This window comes from Cyrtonyx montezumae, unplaced genomic scaffold (assembly GCF_038088225.1).
Source record: "Cyrtonyx montezumae isolate F1298 unplaced genomic scaffold, pur_monq_1.0 scaffold_24, whole genome shotgun sequence".
Lineage (NCBI taxonomy): Eukaryota > Metazoa > Chordata > Aves > Galliformes > Odontophoridae > Cyrtonyx > Cyrtonyx montezumae.
This window is the reverse complement of record NW_027071981.1, coordinates 2,005,652-2,017,880: the sequence shown is the minus strand read 5'-3', so window position 1 is coordinate 2,017,880 and position 12,229 is coordinate 2,005,652. Positions and strand designations below refer to the sequence as shown.

At 41.8% G+C, this 12,229-nt stretch overlaps 1 protein-coding gene across 5 annotated transcripts in view; it reads left to right on the top strand.

Moving 5' to 3' along the window:
* The first annotated feature begins 993 nt into the window (after positions 1-993).
* XPO1 (exportin 1) overlaps positions 994-12,229 on the top strand; it is a 36,968-nt gene continuing 25,732 nt past the window's right edge. Inside the window, exons 1-4 of one of the 5 annotated variants that reach the window (XM_065739451.1) lie at positions 994-1,016; positions 1,525-1,580; positions 4,989-5,120; positions 8,982-9,083. In XM_065739451.1, coding sequence (XP_065595523.1) covers positions 4,995-5,120; positions 8,982-9,083 — 228 coding nt within the window. In that variant the 5' untranslated portion in view covers positions 994-1,016; positions 1,525-1,580; positions 4,989-4,994. Of the gene's footprint in view, positions 1,017-1,194; positions 1,320-1,519; positions 1,581-4,988; positions 5,121-8,981; positions 9,084-12,229 lie in introns of those variants that run through there. The other 4 variants (XM_065739452.1, XM_065739448.1, XM_065739449.1 and 1 more) reach the window with 4 other exon arrangements.

The following is a 12,229-nucleotide window of genomic DNA, read 5'->3' as shown; positions in this document are numbered from 1 at the left end:
CTGTTGTTTTTCTGGGAACTCACTTACATGCTGCCCCTCCTGACACGTGCGCAGTTCACAGTGGGGGTCTCGCTCTGGTGGTCATCGGGATGAAGTCAGAGGTCTTCCCTGGGCAGACCCTCCTACCTTGGCCCAGCTCCTTCACTCAAACCGGTCAACACCAGTTTCTTGGGCTACCCTTCCCCTTATGTTTGCCCAGCTCCATTGTATCCATTGTCTTGACTGCAGAGATGTCGATATGTCCCACTGGTCTTTTCCCATTTGTATAGTTCTCTTTGGGATTCTCTCGAAGCCCAGCATATCTTCACGTGTGAGGACCCTATTTACCCAATTCCTGATCTCAATTTATCTGTTTGTTTTGAACACCAGGGCTATAAAATAATATGAGATTCATAGGAGAAAAAAACAAAACAAAAAAACAGTTATTGAACACAGATTAACGCTTTCATGGTTGAATGCATACTACCTGTACAGGTGGAAAACTTCAGGGAAAAAAAATGTAAGTTCTCTTTTCGTGACTTATTATCATCAGTACAGCGCAGAAGAGAATAAATTGTTATTATAAAGTCACCAGCATTCCCTGATCAAACGGTTGTAGTACTCGACAATTCCAGTAGCAAAACTTAGCAGCCATGTCTCGCTTCACACTGCACAGTGAGCGCTCAGGGCGCCCAGCCGCCAGCCAATGGAGACACAGCAGCCGTTGGAGAGCGGGAAGGCGGGCCGGCCTCTGAATGATAGCTCGGCTCGGCCACTCGGCGAGCGCGCCCCGTGCCCGGGGAGGGGGCGGATCCCCTCTGTCCTATGCCACTCCTCCGCCGATCGCTCCGTGCGCCCTTCCGAGGCGCTGGGCGGAGTGGCGTGCCGAGCAACCAATGAGCGCGCAGGGCGCTCGCGAGGCGCCGTCGGTCGGGACCAATGAGAGCGCGAGCTGGGCGGAGGCCTGAGGTTTCCAAACGCTCCGCGGCGCCATGGGCTGAAAACTAAACCGAGATGGAATCTCCCAGTCTGAACCGGTTTGAGCCGGTTCCGAGCTTGTGGCATTAGGAGGGGGAGAGGCGCCGCGCTCAGTCGCCGCCGCTCGTGCCGCCGCCGCCGCGCGTCATAGTGCCGGGGCAGCTCGCGGGGGAACCCGGCGGCGCAGCGGAGGGACGAAGTTCAGCGCCGAGCGGGGTGGGGGGGGGCCGGGCATGGGGCCGAACTGAGGGCCCAGCAGGCCGAAGGGAGGGCGGGAGGAGCGGGCCCGGGCCTGGAGGCAGCGAGGCGGGACGCAGCCGAGCCGTCACGCGGCCACGGAGAAGGTAGAGGTTCCCGTGAAGGTTGAGGCTCCGCGCAGCGCGTCTCCCCGCTCCCCAGAGGCGGCGGTCCCGAGCCGGCTGCGTGCTGTGGGGGGCGGCTGGGGGGTGAGGGGGGGCGGGGGTGCGCGCAGCCTGCTCTTATCGCCGTTTTTACATTTATTTTTAGGGGAGGGCGCTTTTTATTTATATTTTTTCACTATTATTTTTTTTTTTGCCGCGAGGTTAGGAACTTGATTCGCCTACCCCTTACTTTGTGAAGCGAGAGGCCGCAGAAGCACTGAGGTGAGCGGGCAGCGCGGGGCGGGTGGGGCCGGGCAGTGGGCAGCGGCGGGGCCCTGAGCCTGGCGATTATTAGGAGTGGAAGTTTCCAGAAATTTGTTGGTGTGTCTGTGCAGCAGTATTGAAACGTCCGCCCGCGTCACGTGGGGGCCCCGTATAGAACGCGGGCAGGGAGGGAGGGGCCGCTCCGCAGGGCCGGGCCTATGCCCCTGCCTGCACCGCCGGGCCCGGGGAAGCGCTGGGCCGCGGGCCCGCGCAGTGCGACTGTGACGTGGGGCTGCGTTGAGGCCACAGAGGTGGAACGCTGTGCGGTGAGGCGGCCCGTTGCCCGAGAAGGGCGGTGGGGTACAGAGCGCACGTCGAGTTTCTGTGGCTGCCCCGGTGAGCCTGGCGTAGCTACGGAGGGGCCGTGCTTTAGAGCTCGCTGCGAGTGGTCTGTGTCTCTTGTGGAGAAATGATGGGTTTTCTTCACGCGAGAAGCTAACTGTTGTGTGGAGCTGGTGGTCCCGTGTTACTGCCAACGGATAACTGTGAAGTTTTTTTTGACAAATGCAGTTCGTTTAACCTTCGGTAGATGTCACGTTCTTTCTATGTTGCAGCTTAGATTTTTTTTAATTTTTTCTCGTCTCTGTTACCTCATTTATTAACGTAGAATAAACGATTAACGACGTTGGGAGAGTTGAGGTTTAAAGGCACGTGGGATGAGAGTGCAGAAGAGCAGTGAATGGAAGATATAATGTGTGTGCTCTAGGCCCAGCGTTGGTACTGGGAATTGGAGCTGGCTGTTGTTGGTAGTGACCACAAAACTGCCATTTTCTGGGTCTCTTTGTGAGTAGGCAGGTCATTGCGACGATAATACTGGGTGTGGTAAAGGACCCTGTTCAAAACATTTCCTTTTTGTCTTCACGTGGTGGCAATAGCTTCTGCTCATCATGTGGCTGTTCCTTTCTGTTGCTAGTGCTACCAGCCTAACTCCTTTCTGAGTGAAACTTACTAAGAGCCTTGTGCTATTGAGAAGCAGATGTTCTTCCATGTCCTGCAGGTACACAGGGGATTGTTCCACATGTACCCATACCTGGTTCAGAAGATCTTCAGCTTTTCGTGTTACTTGTGTTGCATATGTAATTTTTTTTTGAGAATGCATCCACAAGCAGTACTTCCTGAAGCCATCAACACAGTGTTCCACCTCCATGCATGTACACCGGTTTTGTGTGGTGGTAGGGGTCCTGAGGGCTCTCCCTGGAACTCTGGTGGTAGTCTCATGTCCTATAGTTGAACTCTAGTCTTTTTTTTTTAAGCCTTATTAGGGATGGGAAGCTTCTTTGTGGGATATTTTGCTGTATGCTGCACCAAGGGCTAGTTGTAACTGGTTCTTATCTTCGTACCGGCCTTGTGGAGTGGTCTTGCTATGTAGGCAGGAGCCTTCTGCAAACAGTTTATCTCCTGTTACCTAAAAACCGTCACAATGCTTCACAACGTTAGGATTGTGTAAAAGCTGCTGAAAACGTGTGGCACTGTCCAAGGAACCTTTAATGTAGAATGTTCAAAAGCCACTACACCAGCTCATGCTGCAGTTGTGAGGGCAGATGTGGAGGATGAGGAAGCACGTGTGCCTGGCAGCAGTATTAATACTCTGAGCTGCATTGCCTGTTAATGGGCTGGATTTCTTCCCAGTGCTACTGCTTGCTGCCTCTGCCAGATGAAATTTTGAAGTGCTCCTATAGGTTAGAAAAAGGAAATCAGCTTTCACTACAGCTTTACGTACCTAACAGTTCTGAAAACTTTCAGAGCTGGGTGGACAGATGCAGTGTTTAGTTCAATTAATTTGGGTTTCTGCTTCATGCTTCTGAGCTCATGTATTTCCAGGTAGGTGATCTAAAGAGGCTGACAGAAGGATGATGCTAGCCCTTAAAAATTGTTACAGTGGTGTAGTGCATGTATTCTTTTAATGCAGAATACAACAATTGTATTTTTTTTAGCTTTCTTATGTCTGTATCAAAACAAATAAAACTGTTTGATAAGACCTGCAAACGTATACTCTAAACAAAAGATTTTCATGATCTGCATTTTCCTGTAAGACTTTCACTTAATCAGTAGTTACCTGGGTTGAGTCACAGGTTTTTCTTGCTCTTCATTTTTAAGTGTAAGATTTAAGTGAGGGATAACGTGCATTTTTATTTGCACATAAAGCTGTTCAGTAAGAGCAGAAGTGACTTCCAGTTTACTCTGGGTCTGTCAATTTCTGTTGATTTTTGTGCATATGGGGATTGTTTCTGGGATTGTTTCAGGTGGTATTTTTTTTAAACGTGCTGCTAGCTCAGATGTAACTTCTTGAATGACCTTGCAGTTCTCCATACTTCAGGGTATTCCTCAAGTTCAGTATGAAATTTGTAGCTCTGTGAAAGACAGAAAGTGAGGATAAATGGCCAAGAGCCCCTATAGAGAAGGGGGTAGGAAGAAGTGCTCTATTTGCTAGTGACTGTGGGAAGAGAGCAGTGCACTTGGTCAGCTGCTGCAACAGAGGTGGTGATAGAAAAAGACCAGAGTGGAGTACAACTTCTGACACACAGCTCTGGCTTTTGGCTTGCTTTCTTACTGTTTGTGAGCACCTTCATCTTGTACCAGTCACCAGCTGGTAAGCACCTGCACATGCATGGTCACATACAGCCCACCTGACTGTTTCTTCATAATGCAAAGCAGCTAGGCCTGGGATGAGGACTTACTGCTTGTGGGTGGCCAGGACCTGAAACCTGCAGCAGGATTTTTAGCAGAATTCCAGTTGAGTACTGTGTGCTTTAAAGTGGTAATTTGCTGTTAACTTTATCTTGAATGCCTTGAAAGCAGGCAACTTTCTTAATTTCAGTGATAGTTTTTTGCTTCTATCTAGATTGTGAGGTGTTTCCCCAAGTATATAAAAAACAACCCATTTAACTTTTATCATGTGGGTAAGGTTTCAGTTCTGTAGCTGTTCATTGAAAAGCTTTTGGAACTGGATTTGCAGATGTGCACTTTTGCCTTGAGAGCTGAATTCTACTGAGATCACTAGGATGCTTTCTGATTGTAATGATGCTAGGCATGTCTACTATCAACTTACTCATTAACAAATATTCAGGGAGCAGTAGGGGCTGCTGCCTACTTATTAAAAAGTTGCTTAGCTTGCTTGATTGTATAGGTCACTGCTTAGTTAAACTGCCATTATGTATGGTACCTGCTGAACACCCTCAGAATCAAGCGAATGTAGTATTGTGTGAAACTTCAGTATGGGTTTGTCCTGGTGCTTGCTTAGCCAATGGCAGGAGTGTTGTACCATCTAGTACTGCTAAGATATTTCAATTACATGATACTTTAGTGGAAGCACTTCATATGATTACATCTGATAATAATATCTTATTGATCAATTTTTTTTTCCAGTAATCTATGCCAGCAATTATGACAATGTTAGCAGACCATGCAGCTCGTCAGCTGCTGGATTTCAATCAGAAACTGGATATCAATCTTCTGGACAATGTGGTGAACTGCTTGTACCATGGAGAAGGTGCACAGGTAATGTGGACTTAAAACCCATGTTTATGGACTATGTTCAACACTACAGCAACAAATCGGTTGAGCAAGATTAACTTACTTGAATAAAAATATTAACATTAATGGATTTTCTGTGCCAGTGACTAGAATGTCATTGGTGATTCATGTGCCTGTGTTCAAGGTAGTCCTGGTGCAGTTAATGTTTAAATGTTAGTTCAGTGTGATTTTATTCTAGCATGCCTTCTGTTGTTAAAAGAGATGAACAAGTACATCTTAGCATGAGTGTCTGTGCTTGCAGCTCACCTTCATGTACCTTTGTGTTTCAAGAAAGTCTGAATTACCTGTTACTATTCTGGGCAGAATTGTGAAGCCAAGCTCAGTACTGGCATTGCTGAAGGATTATATTTTATAAGATAAATGTTCATAGTGTTAGGATACTTATACTTAAAAAGAAGCATATCAGAGATATTAAGAGAAGATGTTGTCCTTTTATCAATTTTTTTCCCCCATTACTGTTTGTTTTCTTCTGCACAGATTCTTCTTAGCTACTCTCTGGACTTTGTGTGAAATGTATAGTGAGTTCAGATTGAAGGAGAGTGTGTGCAAACATATAATGTCTTGAAGCTGACTCTATTTTGTTGCTTTCATTGATTTCTTGAACTGTGGGGAAAAAAGGCTCAGTGTTGAAAGCAAGTATTGCAATGAGGTTGTTAGCATAGTTTGTTTTATGGCAAGTTTTAATTGACTGTGCTGAAGCAATTGGGAGTTTCAGTGCCAAGCAACTATAACTAATGCACTACTGTACAACAATAAAAATAAATTAATGAGTACCTGATGCTCTTCTCTTCCTTCTCTCCTTCCAACTATTAGGATAAACAGAAATATACTTGCTTGTTTTTAGTTTGTGTATTTTTTAATCAAAAGCTTGTGTTTGACTTGCATTAATAAGTTCCACTGGGCTATAAAATCCCATAATTATATTTTTTAGATACTTGAGGTTTTCTTAAGTCAAGTAGCTACTATCTGTAGTTTTTTCAGGTGATGATGTCACAGAAAGCTACTGGTAGCTTTTGCCTTCAGTAGTACAGACTTCTGAGTATTTGTTCTGTAACTGGCGTGTTTATTTGCTATGCTTTCTTAAAAAATAGGTGAGGCTTGTGGTATTTGAAGACCAAAGGATTAACCTTAAATATGACTGTCAGACTGCCACTGTTCTTACGTTGGGACAAGTTGTGTTGATTAAATCAGTCATTGCTTATTGTTTCATAGGGCCCAATCATACTGCTGGAGACTTTATCCACTCACAGTTAGCAGACCCATCGTGGCGGGCGACTCCAGTGAGACTGTCTCCTTTCTATATTCCAGCACACATATACACACAGTTCTTTCCACTCGTTTCAACTGTAGGATTCCTGCATCAGAGTTTGGGTCAGCTTTTAAGTTTTTATACTGGGCCTCTTTATTGGTTCTAATACTGGTGACATTGTAGGATCAAACATCACCCCTTACGTGTGGGATCGGGGCAACAGTGGTGTTTGAAACTGAGGTCTTTCCTCATTGGATGCTTCCTCTGTATGCTTTCAGGGATACATTTGTTATCTTGCCAGTATCTCCTGCTGAGGGATAAAACTTTCCTATCCGCTGGCTAAAACTGGTTGAGGGGGCTTTCCTTTGTTTAACATAGTGAAAGTTCATAGCTTGCAGTCTAAGGCTTAGGCAAACTCAGCTGCTGATACTAAGCAAGTTCTGTGGAAGTGTTAGGTTACTGAATAAGCATTCGGAGTTCACCCTTAATGCTGAGCAATTAGCCTTACCTAGTTGTTGACCAGTTCATTACCCTACTTTAGCACAACGAGGCTATTAATTGGCAAAAGGGAATCAAGATATAAACTAGAAATAAATGTACTAATATATTACATTTTACTGATAGCAAAACAAGAATGTGACTTTCCCAAAGGCCCAGGCATTTTTCAGTGGATGTGTTTTTACTTCTTTTTCAAGAGAAGTTTGAATGTTCCTGCTAGGAAAAGTATGTTACTGCAGAGTAACAGCTCTGAATGTGATGTAAAAGGAGACAAGAATAGCAGAATTTGAGGATGCTAAATGTTAAGATATTACAAGCAGTATTTCTAGAATGTGAAAAAGTTTTATGATGTAGTCTGGATAGCCCATGCTGAACTTGCTTTCTGGTCTGTTGTCTTCTCAATTCTCATCTCTGAATGTGTCCTCTCTTCTGCTTAGTTCCCAGATCTGCAGGTAGTTTTGCCAGCAGTAATGTGGTAGGCAAATAAATAAAAAGCTCTGTTGTCTAGACTTGGGGATTTTTTTTCCCTATTCTTACCCTTTTTTGTGTATGTTTATTTTTTGAGAATAATGCCCCAACACATGACTAAAAAGTTGGGAGGCAGCTCCAGCAGGTGTTTCTGTACTCATCACAGATGCTTAAATTCCCTTGGTTTGTTAGGCTGTCACGTGTTTAGAAGGGTTATCTGCTTGCTGACTTTCTGTGGCTTCAATTGAGGCTTCAATCCCGGTTAAGCATTACTGCTTGTATGAAACTAACATCACTGGACAGCAGCTGCTGTAGATATATCGTGTGAAGGAGTACAGTTTAAGACCTGGGAGAAGGACATGGATCATGTTTCTTGTTAGTACCGATGCTTTATCCTGTGGTGTGTCACCAGTATTAGCAGCGCTGAGAAGGTTCAGTGTAAAAGTGTGCCCAAGTTGAGCCTGGAAGTAATAGAGGTTCTTTCCCCTGCAAAAACAGTTCAGTTGAACTGCATCAGAACTGCTGCATGTTTTTCCTCCGTGGAACTGCATGAATATTTTTTGTCTGCCTTTTTAAGTAAGAAAAGAATGTATGTAAGAATGTGTGTGTGCTACTACTGCATATGGAAACCTGCAAGGATGTGCAGTTCAAAGTCAGTACTGGACTGGGGAATGCTCTACTACAGTGACAACTGTCTTAAGCAGAGATGCTGATATTGCATAGGTACTTCAGACGTTCTTGGTGTTTAATGTTTCAGCTCTGAATTTCTGTTTGATCTTACATTGTTTCTGAGTCTTGATGGAGTTTGTGTTAGGAATGGAATGTCAGCATTTCCTTTTTTCCTCAGCAGCTCAAGTACGTTCTTGTAGCTAACTATAAATCTGTGTATCTGTAGTAAGATTGTAACTGGGGAAACTAAACCATTAACTGCTTTAATTCCACTGAATTTTATCTACAGTGCAGTGAAAGAATGAGTTAACTTCTGTTGTCACGTTACTTGTTTCTTGTAACTTTGAAGATGTTCTTATTGTTGGAAGGCAGCGTGTGATGCTTGTAGGTGATGCAGTTTGCAGTAGATTTTGCAAGTCAATGAAGCTGTGGTATCTAGTAGTATAATTGGCAATGTCAGTCTCAAAAGTAGAACCAAAGGACCAGCTGGCCTGCTGTCCCTCAAGAAATAGTTCCTGTTTTTGTATGCTAGTAAATATATCAGGGCATTCCTCTCAAGTAGAGACTGGAGACTTCTGGTTCTGCTCTGTGGTTCTGAAAATAGAATGAAAAAGAAACCTGGGGTGCCCTTGAATAAAATTTCATCTACTTACCTGAATTTCCTGAATGGGAGTTACCATCCATTCCTAGTATACTTACGTGTGCTTTTCTCACATGTTGCTATTGGTGTAGATCAGTCATTCAGTATGGAAGACTGGAAGTCAGTCAGTGACTGTCTTGCTAGTGCATTTCTTGAATGATCTGTGAACCTTTTGCTTCTTTAGTTCTAAGTCTTGGATTATATGATTTAAAGGTGACATGATATTAATATATTTAGTTATACTATGTTTCCTAAAATAGTCCTATCCTAATACTTTTTTTCCCCAAAAACTTCCTTTTAGCAAAGAATGGCTCAAGAAGTCTTGACTCACTTAAAAGAACATCCTGATGCGTGGACAAGAGTTGATACTATTTTGGAGTTCTCTCAGAATATGAATACCAAAGTAAGCAAATCAACTTTTATTTATTTGGTTTTCGTCTTTCTTCCACTCACCAACTTTGAGGAAGGTATCTCATTTTTAGCTATAGACTTATTTGATTCAAACCACGTTTTCGTTGTCTTATTCCCAAAGGTGGCTTTAAACAGAAACTATAAATGGACAATATTTAAACCCCCTTCTACATTCCAAAGTGTATTTCTCCTTTTTAAAAAGGAGAGGAAAGAAAACAAGGAAGAGCTAAATTGGATTTTTTTTTCAAGGCACATAAATAAGCATAATGCCAGTTCCAGAGACTTGTGTGTATATATATGTAATGAAAAGTCTCCTAGACCCACATTTTGTTCTTTAAATGCTTGGCTGTCTTCGTTAATGAGAGCCACGTGCCTGTAACTGATGAGATAATTTGTCCCTAGGTGTATTAAAGACAAAATAGAAACCATATTAGGCCAGTATTTGGGCAGTCACTGAAAATTAAGCACCTCAAACTCTTTGTAGTAGGAGATTAGTCTTCACCAATACAGAAAACACACTTTCTTTGTACTGCTGTTGTAAGTCCATCCATCGTGGTAGAGTTGAAAAGGAATAGCATTCAGTTTTTGTATACACCTTTAAAGGTCTTGTCTTAGGATAAGACTTTTCTGAACAGAAAAGTTGATGGAAATGTTTTCACATGTCTTAAGCTTGATGATTATTATCCTGAGTAATTGATAGGCATAGGCATGGTTTTCTGCTTGATGCACACTGTCTGAACAGAAAATAATCGTGATTGGATGATGGTCTCTTGAGTTCAGAAGGTATTCATGAAACAGTTCAACTCTTTTCATTGCTTTAAAGTTTAGGAAAAAAGAATTTGAAGAACTTCCTCAAAGTGCTGACCTTTAAGTAACAGTGTTTGCCTGTTTGCTTGCCTGGTAAACTTTGCTTATTATACTGACAGACATTACTAATTTTTAAGTTGATTTACCAACAGTATTTTTAAAAACTCAAATTTGTCTTGTGAAAAATGAGATGATTAGAGGAACAGAAAGAAAGCAAAAGGTAAAGAATTCTTCCATTTACATAAACTGCAAATGATTTGGTGCTAAATTTCTGCACTATGACATTTGGCTTTTATGCAATCATATTTTTTCTTTAATTAAAGCTGTTAACACTACCTGATATTAATCATAATGTTCCGTTATGTTGATTGCTTGTAATAGGAAGAAAAGGGGTGTCTTCCTGTGCAACTGACACAGCTAGGCTTTGACGGCAGGCCTCCACAAGGTCTACCCTTTTGATTCCCTTTAACTGAATTCTGTTCATCAATTGTTTTTGTTTCTTGGGAGGTGGGAGGGAGGGGATTTGGTGCATAGAATAAGTAATAAGGGTACCATAGAAATTTCTACCATAGGGATCATTTCTTAGGGTTTCTTTCAGTCTTTGCTGTTAACTGTCCCTCATCTTCATAACTTGGCAGTGAACTGCTACTAGACAATCAGAAGTAAACTAAGAGGAAAATGCATATTGGAAAGACTTCTGTTTTATGCTGAGTTTAAATGTATTGACATGTATTGCTTTATGACTTAATAAAGATACCTCTGATACTTCAGATGGCAGATCTTAAACTGTCATCAGTGGCTATTTTTTTGACATTTTGATTCTTCATTGGTATGAAGTTACACAAACTTGTACAACCACTAAATCAAAAGTAATTTCAATTTAAAAACAAAAGAAACAACACACCAGACTTCTAACACAGTATGGCAAGAAGGATGCCTGAGTAGAGGTCATTTATGGTGATTATATTACTGTTCCCATTTCATTTCCCTCACAAATATTAGGAATTAATAATAGTAGTAGCAAAGGTGAGAAGAGATGAACAAGAAACTAACAGAAGGTAGAAATCAAATTGCGTGTACAGAAGTATGTATCAACTTAGACAAGGTGAACCCCTGTGGCTTTAAAGTACATGATTCTAAATTAGGTCCTTCAGTGCATAATGGAGAAAAGGTGCGGCAACTTTCATTAGAGAAAAGGACAGATGTCTCTAGGACTTGCATGAAGATCTAAGGGAGAAAAAAATCTGAAGATGAATTCTGCCCTTAATTTCTAAAAAAATTTCTTAACTCTTGTGAAATGAAACAAAACTTGCCATTTTGATTTTAAAGCCAGTTACGTTAACTTATAGACAATAATGTTTGGAAGCAAACACTGTTTTTGCGTAACTGTTTCCTGAAAAGCCTATTAATATATGTGCCTGTACAATCTGGAATTAAAACTACTAGCTTTAGTTTCAGGAAAGTTAACTATTTTGTAAACGTTTTGTATTTTTAGTCTAGATCAGGTGGAAAAAGCATTTACACAGCTATGACAGCGACTGAAATCATTTTTCTGTATAAACGCTCCCTTGACTGAATTTAGCTTTTATGTTTCATAACTGTTGTAAATTTACCCATTAAAATTAAGTTGATAAACTTCTATTTCTGATACTGAATGAAAAACTACCTTAACAGTTTTCCATAATTTCAGTTTTTTCTCTGTACCCCTAAATTGTGAAAGATGATGGCCAAATACTAATCCAGGATCTGCACGTGAATCTAGTGGGAGTATTTGGGTCACAAAGGGAAGCACGTGGGGAATGTAGGTTATGCTAAGATGAAAACAGCAAAGATTTTAATAAAACAATGTAGCTTGGGACAACCTACATTGTGGTTTGTTCTCTGTAGTTTCTTTTGTGATTATTTTTTTTTTTAATTAAGCTGAAGTCAATGTGATCCCTTTGGTTGAAATGTTAATCATCCTACTTTACATAACAACTAACCATTTTAAAGAAGAACTCTTATTCTCAGCCAAACTTTATAAACTGTATAAACATGAATTTACCTTTCAGGTATTGATGTGATTTATTTTCTTCTTCCTAATCTTACGCTGATGAAATTATTGCAGAATTCCTCATCTCCTTTTCTCTGCTGTCTGTTCATGCTAATGGGGCTTTAATCACATCAAAACTTCACTCCCTGTTACTTTGAGTTGACAGCAGGGATAAATGGGTGGAGGGATTGGCCTTACTGATTCCTTTGCAAATGTAGCATTTCTGGCAAAGAACCTAGGAAGGAATTCCTGAAAGGTAAAAACAGAATTTCCAAGAATTTATGCACATCTTTTGACTG